We start from the raw sequence: 17,030 nt of genomic DNA on the forward strand, positions 1-17,030 counted from the left end.
TGGATGAATCATCTTTCTATCTCATATCTCCAGCTTTCTCTCCTATATCTGTATCTAGCCATCTCCTCTCTCTCGCTCCCTGCACCTCTGGGCTTCTGTCTCTGCGCGCCTCTGGGCTTCTGTCTCGGCGCGCCTCTGGGCTTCTGTCTCGGCGCGCCTCTGGGCTTCTGTCTCGGCGCGCCTCTGGGCTTCTGTCTCGGCGCGCCTCTGGGCTTCTGTCTCGGCGCGCCTCTGGGCTTCTGTCTCGGCGCGCCTCTGGGCTTCTGTCTCGGCGCGCCTCTGGGCTTCTGTCTCGGCGCGCCTCTGGGCTTCTGTCTCGGCGCGCCTCTGGGCTTCTGTCTCGGCGCGCCTCTGGGCTTCTGTCTCGGCGCGCCTCTGGGCTTCTGTCTCGGCGCGCCTCTGGGCTTCTGTCTCGGCGCGCCTCTGGGCTTCTGTCTCGGCGCGCCTCTGGGCTTCTGTCTCGGCGCGCCTCTGGGCTTCTGTCTCGGCGCGCCTCTGGGCTTCTGTCTCGGCGCGCCTCTGGGCTTCTGTCTCGGCGCGCCTCTGGGCTTCTGTCTCGGCGCGCCTCTGGGCTTCTGTCTCGGCGCGCCTCTGGGCTTCTGTCTCTGCGCGCGCCCCTGGGCTTCTGTCTCTGCGCGCCCCTGGGCTTCTGTCTCTGCGCGCCCTTCTGCATGTGGGAGATTGCTGTAACTTCATATACATTTTCTTTATGAAGCAGATTTTCCTCGGTCTTAGTCTCTCAGGTGACGGAACAAATTTCCGGACGCGCTTTGATCATTTGGTTCCTTATTATCGGCCCATCCGCCCTCGCCCCTTTCCTCTTATTACATTATATGTGAAATTACCCCGGGAGCCATTTAGAGCCCATTATCTGCATACACATCAGAATATATAATGTATACTGCCGGACGGGGAGCGCTCACCTCCCGTGTGCAGGATAAAGGACAGTATTATCCTGTTGTTTCAGTAATTAGTTAACGATGCTGCGGTCAGAAAGCCGTATAGCCGTCTATACAAAGCCGGGGAAGAATAGAGGGGACGGGTAATTTGTGGGATAAACACATATGATTGTGAATGGCGAGTGGTTGCCTAGCAACAGCCCAACTTTCCAAGAAGAGACGCTTTCCGCTGCTTGTTCAAGGCTGATGCTGAAAGGCAGCGTCTGATCTGCTCGTCCTTGGTCATCTCTATACGGTGGGGAATCATTTAATATCACAGTAATAACTGCAGGTCTGAGTCAGAAAAACGTATGACGGTACTTTACATGAGCGCACGAGAACGGATCTCAGCCACACCGCTCGTGTTGTACTTAATGCACCCGTGTAGGCGCGCCAGTATTTATGCAAAAGAACAGTTTCTGCCATGAAGGAACTTGTCCTCATACTGTACTCCTCAAATAATATCACCATATACTGCTCAAATAATACCCCCATATATTCCATAAATATTACTACTGTAAATTGCTTAAATAATATAAAACTTAAAGTTGGTGGAAACCTAAGGGCATTGGCTCCTTTTTCCCTCCTATGACCTGGCCCAAGTCATGGCGTCTGCCCTGAGGATTGTGTAGACTAGGATAGATAATAGAGAGGGCAAAACAAGCAAAATGCCCTGGCTCTTCACTAACCTTCTTGTGTGTCTGTAGCGGTTGAGAACTGAGTACTGCGTTTTGGCGGTAGCGGCTGACCTCTGTGTCTTGTGGCGGTAGCGGCTGACCTCTGTGTCTTGTGGCGATAGCGGCTGAGCACTGTGTGTCTTGTGGCGGTAACGGCTGATCGCGGTGTGTCTTGTAGCGGCTGATCGCGGTGTGTCTTGTGGCGGTAGCGGCTGATCGCGGTGTGTCTTGTGGCGGTAGCGGCTGATCGCGGTGTGTCTTGTGGCGGTAGCGGCTGATCGCGGTGTGTCTTGTGGCGGCTGATCGCAGTGTGTCTTGTGGCGGTAGCAGCTGATCGCTGTGTGTCTTGTGGCGATAGCGGCTGATCACTGCGTCTCTTGTGGCGGTAGTGGCTGACCGCGGTGTGTCTTGTGGCGGTAGTGGCTGACCGCGGTGTGTCTTGTGGCGGTAGCAGCTGACCACTGAGTGTCTTGTGGCGGTAGCGGCTGACCGCGATGTGTCTTGTGGCGGTAGCGGCTGACCACTGTGTGTCTTGTGGCGGCAGCGGCTGACCACTGTGTGTCTTGTGGCGGTAGCGGCTGATCGCGGTGTGTCTTGTGGCGGTAGCGGCTGATCGCGGTGTGTCTTGTGGCGGTAGCGGCTGATCGCCGTGTGTTTTGCGGTGGTAGCGGATGAGCGCTGTGTCTTGCGGCGGTAGCGGCTGAGCGCTGTGTGGCTTGTGGCGGTAGCGGCTGATCGCGGCGTCTTGTGGCGGTAGCGGCTGATCGCTGTGTGTTTTTGTGGCGGTAGCGGCTGATCGCCGTGTGTCTTGTGGCGGTAGCGGCTGATCGCGGTGTGTTTTGCGGCGGTAGCGGATGAGCGCTGTGTCTTGCGGCTGAGCGCTGTGTGGCTTGTGGCGGTAGCGGCTGATTGCGGTGTGTCTTGTGGCGGTAGCGGCTGATCGCGGTGTGTCTTGTGGCGGTAGCAGCTGATCGCGGTGTGTTTTGTGGCGGTAGCGGCTGATCGCGGTGTGTCTTGTGGCGGTAGCGGCTGATCGCGGTGTGTCTTGTGGCGGTAGCGGCTGATCGCGGTGTGTCTTGTGGCGGTAGCGGCTGATCGCGGTGTGTCTTGTGGCGGTAGCGGCTGATCGCGGTGTGTCTTGTGGCGGTAGCGGCTGATCGCGGTGTGTCTTGTGGCGGTAGCGGCTGATCGCGGTGTGTCTTGTGGCGGTAGCGGCTGATCGCGGTGTGTCTTGTGGCGGTAGCGGCTGACCGCGGTGTGTCTTGTGGCGGTAGCGGCTGACCGCGGTGTGTCTTGTGGCGGTAGCAGCTGACCACTGAGTGTCTTGTGGCGGTAGCGGCTGACCACTGTGTGTCTTGTGGCGGCAGCGGCTGACCACTGTGTGTCTTGTGGCGGTAGCGGCTGACCACTGTGTGTCTTGTGGCGGTAGCGGCTGATCGCGGTGTGTCTTGTGGCGGTAGCGGCTGATCGCGGTGTGTCTTGTGGCGGTAGCGGCTGATCGCGGTGTGTCTTGTGGCGGTAGCGGCTGATCGCGGTGTGTCTTGTGGCGGTAGCGGCTGATCGCCGTGTGTCTTGTGGCGGTAGCGGCTGATCGCGGTGTGTTTTGCGGCGGTAGCGGATGAGCGCTGTGTGGCTTGTGGCGGTAGCGGCTGATTGCTGTGTGTTTTGTGGCGGTAGCGGCTGATCGCGGTGTGTCTTGTGGCGGTAGCGGCTGATCGCGGTGTGTCTTGTGGCGGTAGCGGCTGATCGCTGTGTGTTTTGTGGCGGTAGCGGCTGATCGCGGTGTGTCTTGTGGCGGTAGCGGCTGATCGCTGTGTGTTTTGTGGCGGTAGCGGCTGATCGCTGTGTGTTTTGTGGCGGTAGCGGCTGATCGCGGTGTGTCTTGTAGCGGCTGATCGCGGTGTGTCTTGTGGCGGTAGCGGCTGATCACGGTGTCTTGTGGCGGTAGCGGCTGATCGCGGTGTCTTGTGGCGGTAGCGGCTGATCGCGGTGTGTCTTGTGGCGGTAGCAGCTGATCGCGGTGTGTCTTGTGGCGGTAGCAGCTGATCGCGGTGCGTTTTGTGGCGGTAGCGGCTGATCGCGGTGTGTCTTGTGGCGGTAGCGGCTGATCGCGGTGTGTCTTCTGGCGGTAGCGGCTGATCGCGGTGTGTTTTGCGGCGGTAGCGGATGAGCACTGTGTCTTGCGGCTGAGCGCTGTGTGGCTTGTGGCGGTGTGTCTTGTGGCGGTAGCGGCTGATCGCGGTGTGTCTTGTGGCGGTAGCAGCTGATCGCGGTGTGTCTTATGGCGGTAGCAGCTGATCGCGGTGTGTCTTGTGGCGGTAGCGGCTAAGCACTGTGTGTCTTGTGGCGGTAGCGGCTGAGCACTAATTTGTGGACTGGTCCTTGTTCTTACAGCTGGACTCTGATGATGAAAACTTTGACCATCCCCCCACTTATCACAAGGGAAACGCCCAGAATGGCCGGAAGCAGGAAGAATTGCGCGCTCCTAGGCACAAGAAGAAGGTTTGTAACTGATCGCTTGTTCACAGCAGAATTACCCAGGTTGCATCGCCACAGATCCACTTTTCAGTCCGGCTCCCTGACGTGGATTCTGCACAGAAATATCTTCAAAATAAGTTGTTTTTCTTGCTAGACATTTGTGGGTTTCAGATCTGGAAATAGATGTGTGATCGCCGTGCACTTCGACGTTTTCTTCTTAGCGGCGGCCGGTCTCTGCTGAGGTCAGACTTTAGCCGCAGACCTGCATCTATTATCTGCACTTTTGCATTTATTTTGTAATTCATCTTCCATCTGTCAGGTCAAAAGTGTGGAAACTGTCCTGGCAATGAGAGAGTTAAAAACCCTGTGCCCCTTCCCATCTTGCCTTGTTACCAGCAATTGGAGGCACTGGCATATTTGGGGCAGCGATCGGTGTGTTGGATAGGAAAGGGCAAACGGTGACCCCCAAACCGTTCCACCTCCTGCGCGGTAGAGAAGCATCTTGCTGCACTTTGCTTCTTCCAGCTCAGCGAGCGGCACCTCACAGGACACTAATGGCTTCTGACGTCAAGGTGGTTGTAAGTGGATCACTTTCTAGTTGGCTCAGGAGTCCGGCGCAGGCGGTGCGGCCCCCGGTCATAGATGTGGATGCCCTGGCTTTACACTTGGGCTTCATGTACTTTGACCCTTCCATATGATTGATGGGATCACTGGTCTTGGTTTGGACCAGACCTGTATCCATACGAGGTGCACAGTAGCCGCCTCACTCGGGGTCCTGGAGCTAGAAAGGCCACTAAGACATACAAATGACGCATAGTAGAGGGGTCCATGGGGTAGATTTCACATTGGGGCCCAGGTGACTTCAAGCTACACCTCTTCCTTGGATGTCAGAATTATGGAAAGGTCTTCATCTTGGTGGTTGGCCACGTTCATGGCCTGCTATAAAGAAGACACTTAAATTGTCAGGAATCCCCCGTGGTGCATTTACCAGGGCAAGATGGTGACGTGTCAGGAGAGGCAGGAGTCCCTCTGCCCGGAGGTGAAGCTCCTCTTCTCTTTGAATGGCTTCTAATAGTTTCTGTGGTCTTGACGTCCATTCTTACCCTCTTGCAGAATGCAGCCCGGCAGTTCCTTGACGATGAGGCTGAGCTCTCAGCAGAAGAGGCTGAATTTGTGTCATCGGATGAGAACAGCGATTCGGAGAACGATCAGGACACATCGCTGGTGGGATTCCTGAATGACAACACTCAGCTGTCCCAGGCTTTAGATGGTGAGTGCAATATGGAGGGAAATGACGCGGTGCAGCAGAGTCTGGTCAGTCTCCACCCGGTCCTCGGCTGCACATCGCTTGGATAGTGGCTCAGTGGTTACTAATGTCTTGGAGCATTGGGTTTGAAACTCACTTAAGGCAACATGTGCAGTGCCTAGAAAAAGTGTTCATAACCCCTAAACTTTTCCAAATTTTTTTCATGTTGGGATTTCATGTGATTGACCAACAAAAGTCCAAGTCTGTGTGAAGTGAAGAGAAAATGAGACATAGGTTTAAAAAGTTTTAATAAATAAAGATCTGGACAGTGCGGCTTGCATTAGTATTCAGCCCCCCGAGTCAATACTTTGTAGGACCCCCTTTTGCTGCAGTTACAGCTGCAGTCTTTTGGGGTCTGTCTCTACCATCTTTGCACATCTAGAGGATAACATTTTTGCCCATTCTCCTGGTCAGAAGAGCTCGCGCTCAGTCAGATTGGATGGAGAGCGTCTGTGCTTGCCCCAGTCTCAGTGGGATTTAGGTCTGGACGGTGCCGGCCGTTCGAACACATAAAGATGCTTTGATCTAAAACATTCCGTTGTAGCTCTGGCTGGATGTTGAGGGTCGTTGTCCTGCAACATTTAACTTTGTGGGTGTAATGTTAAAAATGTGGAAAAGTTCAAGGGGTATGGATACTTTTTCAAGGCACTGTATCTTCTCCCCGCCTTTCCATGTTTTCCTCTGGGCTTCCACACCCCAAAACATCCTGATAGGTTAATTTGAAATTTACAGTAGATTGTTGCCCCAATGGAAAAGGGGCCAATGTGAGTGATGAGTATCTGTACAGCGCTGCGGAGTATGTTGGCGTCTTAAATAAATACGTTCAGAATTCTGCTGGTTTCCACTTGGAGACAGTCAGCACTTTCCTGACAGACATGCTCATAGCTGCTTTAGCGTACGACAGTCTGTGGAGTCTCCCGCTCCAATAAACTGATTTCAGGGCTTTAAAGCACATTCTCAAGAAGCCAGCATGCCCCCTCCTACTGCGGTTGTGATCGGCGCTCGCCCCCTCCTACTGCAGTTGTGATCGGCGCTCGCCCCCTCCTACTGCGGTTGTGCTTGGCGTTCACCCCCTCCTCCTGCGGTTGTGCTTGGCGTTCGCCCCCTCCTCCTGCGGTTGTGCTTGGCGTTCGCCCCCTCCTCCGGCGGTTGTGCTCGGCACTCGCCCCCTTCTCCGTCGGTTGTGCTCGGCGTTTGCCCCCCCTCCTCCTGCGGTTGTGCTCGGCGTTTGCCCCCCCTCCTCCTGCGGTTGTGCTCGGCGTTTGCCCCCCCTCCTCCTGCGGTTGTGCTCAGCGTTTGCCCCCTCATCCTGCGGTTGTGCTCGGAGCTCGCCCCCCTCCTCCTGCGGTTGCGATCGCCCGCCCCCCCCCCTGCGGTTGTGCTCGGTGCTCGCCCCCCCCTCCTCTTATGGTTGTGCTCGGCGCTCGCCCCCTCCTCCTGCGGTTGTGCTCGGCGCTCGCCCCCCTCCTCCTGCGGTTGTGATCGGCGTTCTGTAGGGTGTTTTGCGTCGTCTTCTCTTCAGTTTGTGCTTGAATAACCTTGAGGTTTTTCTTTCCAGACTCGGAGATGTACGGCGTATACCTGAAGTCTGTCCGCAGCCCTGCTGTCGGCAATCGGTTTAAACTGGTGCACAAGAGGCACAGCATGGCGGTCTTCTCCCAGGTGTGTGTCTGTACAGATTTGTGTTTCTTCGTTTTGTGGAAACTCACAGGGAATGAGGTCAAACCCTGCAGCCCTTGTGGCATCGCCTGTCGGCAGCTACGGCGCAGGTCACATGATGCTGAGATCCGCGTCGTCTCCAGCAGAACCTGCAGCAGAGACGTCTTCCAGGAATAAACCTGTGAAAAAGTCTGCATTTAAACGCTGTGCCCGGAGTCATCGGTCCGCGTCGCCGCAATGCGGAGTCTCCTTTGCCGCCCCCCCCAGCTGCAATCTGAGACCTGAGCGCCATACACACCTCGGCTCACTGTGCACGATTTAGTGGTTCGGAGGACGGCAATCAGTAAGGTGGGGGTTTGCAGCGGTGACTCCGGCATTGCTGCGAGACACCCCGATGACACCAGGTACCCCACGGACATACACAATGCTGAGAGGTCTACTGGAGACATCACTGATCTCGGGCGCCATGCCATTAGATGCCGGCAGGTTCAGTCTCCTGACATGGCTGATTTCTACAGTACCTTTTGTTAACACTGTGCCCATTCCTCAGTTATTCCTCCTAAAAACGTTGAATACCTTGACAGCAGGTATTAACAGGGGGTGGGCATCCCTGCACAGGCTGACCGTGTCCAGTCACATCCCTGTAACAAGGGGAATGGTAACGTCCAGTTATCAGTTTATACACAAATGTTCAGGAGGAATAGTAGAGGAACAGCACTAAACAAAGTTATTAGAAATGGGGCTGCTTAAGGTTTATTACAAGGATGGCACATTTACTATATGTATTTACTAAAGGACGCGCTGGTGGGAGACAGGTCCTTTTTAAATAACCATGGCAGCTCTGCTACATCTAGTGCAATGTGTATGCAGTTAGCGCCTGCATGCACTGACATTAACCCCTGCCTGCTGGAGCAATCTTTCAGTAACCTCAGTGGTCGGCCTCGTTCCAGTCGGAAATGGCTGAATTCAGATGGGACTTCCTGCCATGTTCTTCTCTGCCGCTCTTAGATTCCAGAGCAAGACGAGAGCTACATGGAGGACAGCTTCTGCGTAGAAGAAATTGATGAGGAAGAAGGGGGATCCAGCGACGAGGAAGAAGTTCAGGCGGATTTCGGCCTCCTCTGTGAGGACAGCTTTGTTGGAGGGAGAAAACAATACCGTACACGGCGCAGACTGAAACTCAAAGACGCTGAAACCAACAGGGGCCAACCGGTAAAAAAGAAAAGACGGATCATCATCCATGAGGACTCCAGTGAGGAGGAGACGCCCAAGTCAGCAGTCAGATCTCCGGAGTGTTCCTCAAAGTCCTCCTCTTCCAAGCCACCACCAGATGGCGCCGCGGTGACTAATAAAGGTTCAGGACGTGACAAGAAGAACTTGCCGGATGTCTCCCAGAGGGACAGGCGCCAGGTGCGGCTCAGTCTTCAGGCCTCTCTGTCAGATGAGCTCGATTTTCAACCGGAAGTCACATCTTCATCAAATAAGATCATCCGTCTCACGGAGAAGGTACGTGTCCAAGAGCAGACATTGTGATTGTGACGATTAATAATCAAGATGCGTTAAGTCAGGCTTGTCCAAACTGCGGCCCTCCAGCTGTTGCAAAACTACAACTCCCAGCATGCCCTAATAGCTGTAAGCTATCAATGCATGCTGGGAGTTGTAGTTTTGCAACAGCTGGAGGGCCGCAGTTTGGACATGCCTGCGTTAAGTGAACCAGACGCGCAGCGCTCGGCCTGAACTCCCAGCACCGCCGGGGTCGCATAGCATTATATTGATTTATGATGCAGTGTAACCCTTAAAGTTCTAGAATTTATGAGATAACACTGACATAGTGCTGCCAGCGTTATCCAATACATTCCAGACCTCTAAGGGTTACATAGCATCATAAATCAGTATAATGCTGGGAGGTCAGGCCGGGCGCTGCGCGTCTGCAGCGTGACACCCGCTCGTCTGAAAGGGCCTTAGTCTTGTTGGAGGGGTGTTCGAGTCATAACAGATTAGCACTTAATTCAGTGGAAAACATTGCTCCTTTCTTCCAGAAATAGCGCCATCCGCAGGTTGTATATGGTATTGCAGCTCAGCCCCATTCGCTCCCGGGAGCTTTAGGATTTTGAGGTCCTAGATTTTGCTTATTTAGTAATATCTTCAGATGTCAAAGCTTCATATTTTTGATGCAGAGCCCCCCCCCCCCCCCCCCCCCCCCGGTGAGGTGACTTAAAGAGGACCTTTCACCTAAAAAAAAAATGTAAACTAAGACCATAGCTTTACTTACATGCCCCCATGAAGTGTTGATCGTTTTTTCTTTTTTCAAACTGTGCCCCCGTTTGTCCGCTATGCCCCCCCGGAATAATTCCCGCCGTCTATGCTAATGAGCCAGCCTCAAATGGGCTGGCTTTAAAAGTTCTCCTCGGCGTGCCTTCTCTCTTCTCCCTGGCACAGAGCGCATCCAATCAGCGCGCTCCGCTCTTAGCCGGATAGACGAAATCGCTCCAGTTCTCTGAAGTCTCGCGAGAACTGGAGCGTCTTCTCCCTGGCTAAGAGCGGAGCGCGCTGATTGGATGCGCTCCGTGCCAGGGAGAAGAGAGAAGGCACGCCGAGGAGAACTTTTAAAGCCAGCCCATTTGAGGCTGGCTCATTAGCATAGACGGCGGGAATTATTCCGGGGGGGCATAGCGGACAAACGGGGGCACAGTTTGAAAAAAGAAAAAACGATCAACACTTCATGGGGGCATGTACGTAAAGCTATGGTCTTAGTTTACATTTTTTTTTTAGGTGAAAGGTCCTCTTTAAAAGGGTTGTGTGATGTTGTGTTTTTTTTTTTTTTAACCAAACATTTGTGAGTTACTTTCTTGTGCCCCCCGATCCAGCGCCCACTGCTCTGCTGTTCCGTATACCGCTGCAGCCAGTCACTGGCCTCAGGTGGTTTAGTGCCATACACCAGTAATTGGCTGCAGCCGTATATGAGACATCACCAAAGAATACATCACTGGCTGGAGGACAAAGTGATGGCACTGGATCAGAGCGGGCACAGGGAGCTATGGTATATTTTTTTTTATCGTTCTACTGGGCTCCCAGATAAGGAAAAAAAAAAAAAAAAAAAACAACAACTTGGAACAAATCCTTTAAAGGGATTCTGCCACCAGATTTAACCCTATTAAGCCGGCTGACATTAGCGATGTGCTGACCCTAACCTTGTATCTGTGCCCCCGTTACGCCAGAAATCATCTAGCTTTTATAATATGCTACTTGCTCTTTGGGGGGGACGTTGTTCCTGCTCCTGAAGGCTCCGTTCTCCCACCTTTGTCGCCTCCCTCAACGTCCAGGGGTCGCATCCATCTGCCAGCCCTGTGCTCTGGTGAAATCTCGTGCCGTTCAGTACTCGGCTCAGGCGCGGTGAGGAAGCTGGCAGCCTACGAGCGTCTTTCCCTCACCACGCCTGCGCCGAGTACTGAACACAGGGCTGGCAGACAGATGTGAGCGCTGCCTGGCCCTGTCAATCAGGACTTGGAGGGAGGGGACAAAAACCCTTTAAAATTCTGATTTCCACATCGCACTGCAATATAACAGTAAGCTGGGAGCTCCCCCTAGTGGTGGCTGCTGGCAACCATAATTTTATCATTACTAAACTGCAGACAGCACTACGTAGGGGAGAACAGATTCCATTCAGACAGCAGTCAGAGATCTTGAAAATGTAATGAAATGACGCACAGTATGTATTAGCTGCACTTTCCATTGTATGATAGATGGTCGTGCGCACTGCTTACACGCCCCCCAGTCTGTACACATACGGTTTCTTTTATCCTTTCTGTCGCTGCAGCTGGAAGACGGGAGCGATAAGCCGGGTTCATCATGGCGGGCTTCCTTGAATGGCTCGGCGCTCATGAAGACTCCTGTGTCCACAGCCTCCTGCGTCCTTGCCGACTGCAGAGAAATCTCCTCCGGACCCGAGGTCATCACGTACCTGAGGACTTCTCACGGGGTCACAGTGGACATCTGCTCCCTGGGGGGCTGCGATTACATTGTCAGCAACCGCCTAGCCGTAGAGAGGAAATCCCAGTCCGAATTCGCCAGCAGCGCTAACAGGAACAAACTGGTCGAGCGGATCCAGCACCTACAGCGCATGTTCGAGAGGCTCTGCCTGATTGTGGAGAAGGACCGGGTGAAACCAGGTGTGTTCTTCTCCCAGCCTGATACATGGCCGGTCTTAAAGGGGTTGTCGCCTACCCTCAGGCTAGGACATGAGCATCGGATCGGTGGCGTCCCGAGTTCCCTGAATGAATGGGATGGGGGTCGGGGACTTGTTAGAGAGTGAATTCAGTGAATTCACTCTTGTGATTGTGGGGGTCCCAGCCGTCAGACCTCTATGTGTGAGTGTGCGCCTGAAGGAGGCACGACCCCACGCAGGAATTCTGCGCATGGCGCTGACAGAAGAGCCGGCGCTGATTTGAATATCTGATTTTCACATACGCAGGAAAACTTGGGAATTCAGAGTTAGAAAGGGTTTTTAATATTGATGAACTACCTTTAGGATGCTGAGAGTCGACCCTCCGCCAATTAGCTCTTTACCGGAGCCGCGGGGTGCTGGCCTGCACGCGGTGTAGTGACCTGGAAATATACCGTAAACTCAGTCCCATTATGTGCCGGTGCCCATTACACAGCTAATCAGTGGGGGCCCGACTCCTGGCATCCTACGGAGGGGTCTCAATACAAGTCCTGAAATACATCTTTAAAGGGCATCTGTCAGCAGATCCGTCCCTATGACACCGGCTGACCTGTTACATGTGCGCTCGGCAGCCGAAGGCATCGGTGTGGGTCCCATGTGGCAGTATTACTGAGAGAAATAATGTTTTATTATATGCAAATGAGCCTCTAGGAGCAACGGGGGCGTTACCATTACACCTAGAGGCTCTGCTCCTGCCGCACCCTTCACACTTTAAACATCACTCCTGTCTCTGTCATAGTGCTTGGCCCTGTCAATCAAGGTACATAGAGGAGCCTCTAGGTGTAATGGTAACGCCCCCGTTGCTCCCAGAGGCTTATTTGCATATATTAAAACATTTTTCTCAGTAACGTGGGCACATATGAACATGGGGCAAACACAGATGCCTTCAGCTGCCAGGAGCACATGTAACAGGTCAGCCGGTGTCAGTGATAGCTAACCTCCGGCACTACGACTCCCAGCATGCTGCATTCATTTCTGTGGGGTTCAGAGAACAGCCAAGAAAGTGTGCATCTTGGGAGTTGTAGTTTTACCACAGCTGGAGTACCGGAGGTTAGCCATCATGGCCGCCACCAGGTGGTTTCCTCACATAGCCACTTACTGTGCCACCCAAGGTTCCTAAGCCATTCCTGGTCAAGCACTGTCCAGCGCAGCAGTCGGTCACCGCTGTAAACCACGTGCCCGCTGCCGTTTTGCTTAGCAGGGATGCGGTGGCGCGGCAATGTTCACAGAGGTTGAGGTAACATAAAGGCATGCGCTGTACGGCCGTTTCTTCTGCGGCGGCCTGACCCTTGAATATAATTAGACCTTCCTATAAAGGGCGTTAGGAGACTGGAAATAGCGCCCCTCCTGCCCATGGGTTTGTCTGGTATTGCAGGGGGACCGGGCATACATTACACAGACCGGCCTCTGTTTCCAGTTTAAGTGGATCTCTTGCCACCGGATTCTCCACAGATCACAGCCGATCACTGGGGGTCCCAGCTATAGGGAAGTATCACAACCCAGCTCTGGCACAATGGCTGCAGCCATATTGCTTTCTAAACTCTACCCTTTCATGTTGCAGGAGAAACATCGCGGCTGTTCCAGCGGACCCGGTACTACGACAACACCCTGTCCGCTTTGATCGGAGCTGGGGTCCAAGTTCTCTTCAGTTTGGACCAAGAGGAGACAGCCGGGCTGCTGAAGAAGCTGGTGTCCCTGGAGCAGAGGAAAAACGCCGGGATAACTGTGCCCACGCAAGTCTCTGGGCGCCAGCAGGAGGCGCTGCACTTCTACCTGTCCATCCCCAGCGTCAGCTACATCGCTGCCCTGAACCTGTGTCATGGCTTCCCTTCTGTCAGACGCATGGCGAACAGGTAAGAGACCCCCATCAGACAACCGGTCCGGACAATCCCAGAAATCCGTATGGTTTCTCAGTTGTTCCTCCTGGAAGTGTGTGAATGAGTCTCCACACAAACTGCCCCGTCAGCAGTAATGGTGTCAGACTGAAGTGACACGTGTTTGACAAGGGGAATGTTCACACGTTTCCAGGAGGAATAACAGGCTTCTTGCACATCAGCACTTTGCGTTCTGGCAGCCGTATGGAAACGCAATGTCTTCCGGCCCCATAGAAGTATAATGGCATCTGGCTGACGATCGTCCAGACACAAACCACAGCATCCTGCGTGTCCAGACGATCTTCCACTTAGCCTGTTCTGGCAGACATAACGCACATCTGAAGGCGGCAGACTTGTAAGGCTCTGTTCACATCATGTCTGAGTCTTTGTCCGTAGGTTCCCCCCATACTATAAACCAGTATACCATGGGATTCCTCTGCTTAGGAAAACATAGGCACAGTAAAGCTATACATGTCCTGGGGCCGCCGTCCCACCTGCTGGAGCCCAGGAGGACTTGGCCTCCGTCAGTGCATGGAGCCTGTGCAGACGCTAACACGGTGTGAACAGAACATACAGCCTGAAACCAACCTGATCCCTCGCCGGCTCATCTTCTAGTGATTGTGGGGGTCCCTGAGGTCAGACCTGTACAGCCTTAGGCCTCATGCACACAACTGTTGTGTGTTTTGCGGTCCGCAAACCATGTATGGCGTCTGTGTGCGTTCCGCAATTTGCAGAACTGCATGGACAGCCATTGCTATAACTGCCAAGAATAGGACAGGTTATATTTATTTATGGAGCAACGAATGCAGACTCTGTGCCGTCCACGTCTTTTGCGGCCCGATTGAAGTGAATGGGTCCGCGTCCAAGCTGCAAAAACGGCGGCTCGGATGCGGACCAAAACAACGGTCATGTGCATGAGGCCTTAAAGGGGTTATCCAGGAATCGATGATGATGATCTAGGACAGGTCCTTATCACACCAGCGGAGGTCTGAGTCCCGGCACCCCCGCTGATTACTTATGGTGGTCTTAGTCCAGGTATGTGGTACAGTGGGATTGTTGCAGTCCTAATGGGGGCATCAACATCAGTTCATAGCTAATAGTTTAAATGACTGTACCTAGAGTGTAATATTCGATATCCCAAGTAGATTTAAAGAAGGCCCCTTCTGCCATGTCCGTTTCTGTGACTACTCACATACCCCATGTAACAATAATGCTGGAGCATCTCTCTTTGCTCTATAACAGTAGCGTGCAATGAAGGTCCAGCTGGGTGTTACCAGTCTGACTCTGGCAGCACTGATTAGCTGCTCCAGGATTATTACATGGGGGGGGACACAAGTAGTTACTGAAACAGACCTGTCCGGAGCGGTGAGAGTCAATGGGGTCCAGTAAGGAGGTGGCTTTATCTGGCAGGCGTTCCCTGCTGCAGATGTGAGACGCCTTCGGGCTCATTCATACAGTGCAGTCAGATCTTATTTTTTGCCAAAATGTTGTGACTTGTGAAAGTCCCTGGCACTTTTGGGGGCATTTTTTTTTTCTTCTATTATTGCGTTCTATTATCTTGGGCTAGAATCCTTTTTAATCTTGATTTTCTCGCGACAGCGCTGCTTTGACCTGCGGCATTAGCTCTACGTTCCTGACACCTCAAACCCATTTCTGAGCAGTCAGGACACTAGAGCCAAGGGCCACAGATCGGCCCTGCAGCGGACACTTAATAAAGAACCAACCGGGCAAAACTCAAGATATATAGAATGCAGTAATAACCTGCCCTGCCTGTTTGAATAATGGGCCAGATTTATCATTAGCTCAGGTCAGAATAATGGAGTGAAAAAGTCTCAAACTGCGCACAAATTTGCAACTTTTTTCTGCTCTGCGCTATGCTCGCCAGTTTTCTGAAAGTGGGCGTGTTTTCTTATGTAAATGAATCTCTAGACAGATTTACTATTGGGACTATTTAAAAAGTCGCACTTTCACTCCAGTGAGGCCCATGCTTATCTTATGAGACTTGTAAAGCTGCTTACTGACGGATAAACTGCTACCGTCAAACCACATTTATTACAGTCTTAAAGGGCCGATCATAAATGTGACTTTAGCCACATGTGACAGCGCAGTGAGCGGTCAGAGTCGTGATAAATCTGGCCCATTGTGTCTTTAGGGGATTTGCTTTAGTTTCATTTCTTCTCTTGCAGCTCAGTAGAAGAGATTGTAAGTAAAGGAAGTGTGAGCAAACAGAAGGCCGAGGAAATCTACCGCTACCTCAAGTACGTGTTTGATCCACAGATGCTTCCGCACATCGACAAACGCAAGCAGAGCACGTAGCGTTGGAGACGCCGGCGGACCACGCAGGATCTTATGCACTTTATCATATCTGTATCATATGTAAATAAACACTGCGACTGTGCAAACCACGACCCCAATGTCCCCTGTCTCCTTTAGAGGGAATTACCGGGCGTCTGATGTCTCCGCTGTCCTTGTTACTGAGAGATTCCAAAAAGGTGAAATAATTACACCTCCTTCACTTTTTTTTTCCCCAGGCGGTTTCAATTAATGCCTAAGGCCACTTTCACACACGCAAGTTGTGATGCTATGTAACCCTTACAGTTCTGGAATGTATTAGATGACACTGACGGCATTATATCAGTGTTATCCAATACATTCCAGCCCTCTAAGGGTTACATAGCATCATAAATCAATATATGCAATGCCAGCCGTGCTGGGAGGTCAGGACGGGAGCTGTTATACTCGCGCTCCGAGTCCGGCGTGTACAACTCGCTCGTGTGAAAGCGGCCTGAGATAAAGACGCTATTACCAGAGCCTCTGTCAGCATCATCGCACTATGTAATCAGGCATGGTGGTGCCTGGTATTTTTTTTTTAATTAGAACAATACCTTCTTTATAGCTTTGTGGAGATGAGGATTTTTATCCTTATGGAAATCGGGCAGTTGGAGCATCCAGGGGCCGGCTGTAGCACTCCGAGCACCACCCCTATTAAGCCTCTTAGTTGTCATTGCATTCCCTCCTCCCTTTTGATTTTGGCTGAATCCAAAGGCATTGCACCCAGCCAGAACTACTCTGTACTGCCAATGGGCACCCGGCTGGGGGGGGGGGGGATCTTGCTTGGCTACTATATTTTTTGGACTATAAAAGATGCACCTATGATTTGGAGGAGGAAAAAATATTTATCAGGACGTTAAAAAAAAAATATATAAACTTACCTAGCTTGCTCCGGACCCTGCTCTGCACTGGGCGCCTCTGTGCACTACATCCTGATGCTGTACACAGTGCAGAGCGGGGGCCACAAAAAGACCAGGAAAGATGAGTGGAGCCCAGAGGGCTTAGTTGAAAAAAATAAAAAAAAAAGAAGAAAAGTTGGATTTTTAACTCATAGGAAACCACTTCCACAAGGTGGCGCTAACGAGATGGTTCTCTCTCCTTGAGTGACACCTATGGGGGCATTTTTTTTTTATTATTGCAGTGTACTCATTTTGAGCTAAAACATTTTTTTTTTCTCAATTGGTCTTTTTACATTTTGAGCCCCTTTCTCTGCACAGCAGGCTCTGTATTTTTACTCTGTTCCGCCCTTCATCTCCGACTTCCTACGCGCTCCATTGACACTTTGTTTTATCTGATAAACCTTATCTCTAAATTTATTAAAAGGTCATAAAGGCTTATTTAAGCCAAAGTAAAAAGTACATTTACATGACAGTTAACCCTTTGTGACAGAACAGCTGATTATTTTTTAATAAAGACCAATTGAAATTTTTATTTTTAGCCCTAAATGGAGTGAAATGCAATCATAAAAAAAAAAAGCCCCGGAAGGTGCACATGGCCTTTAACCAGCTACCGACCGCCTAACGCAGGGATGCGTCCTGCGGGCGG

General features: G+C 52.2%; 1 protein-coding gene across 3 annotated transcripts in view; it reads left to right on the forward strand.

Annotated features, from left to right (window-relative positions):
* The window catches only part of FANCM (FA complementation group M), a 92,488-nt gene extending 76,925 nt beyond the window's left edge, over positions 1-15,563 (forward strand). For 2 of the 3 annotated variants that reach the window (XM_044271639.1, XM_044271641.1), the window contains exons 17-23: positions 4,010-4,117; positions 5,207-5,363; positions 6,958-7,061; positions 8,067-8,564; positions 10,876-11,227; positions 12,842-13,133; positions 15,341-15,563. In XM_044271639.1, coding sequence (XP_044127574.1) covers positions 4,010-4,117; positions 5,207-5,363; positions 6,958-7,061; positions 8,067-8,564; positions 10,876-11,227; positions 12,842-13,133; positions 15,341-15,470 — 1,641 coding nt within the window. In that variant the 3' untranslated portion in view covers positions 15,471-15,563. Of the gene's footprint in view, positions 1-4,009; positions 4,118-5,206; positions 5,364-6,957; positions 7,062-8,066; positions 8,565-10,875; positions 11,228-12,841; positions 13,134-15,340 lie in introns of those variants that run through there. The other variant, XM_044271640.1, reaches the window with a different exon arrangement.
* Positions 15,564-17,030: the final 1,467 nt, after the last annotated feature.

The sequence above is a fragment of the Bufo gargarizans genome, chromosome 11 (assembly GCF_014858855.1).
Source record: "Bufo gargarizans isolate SCDJY-AF-19 chromosome 11, ASM1485885v1, whole genome shotgun sequence".
Taxonomy (NCBI): Eukaryota; Metazoa; Chordata; class Amphibia; order Anura; family Bufonidae; genus Bufo; species Bufo gargarizans.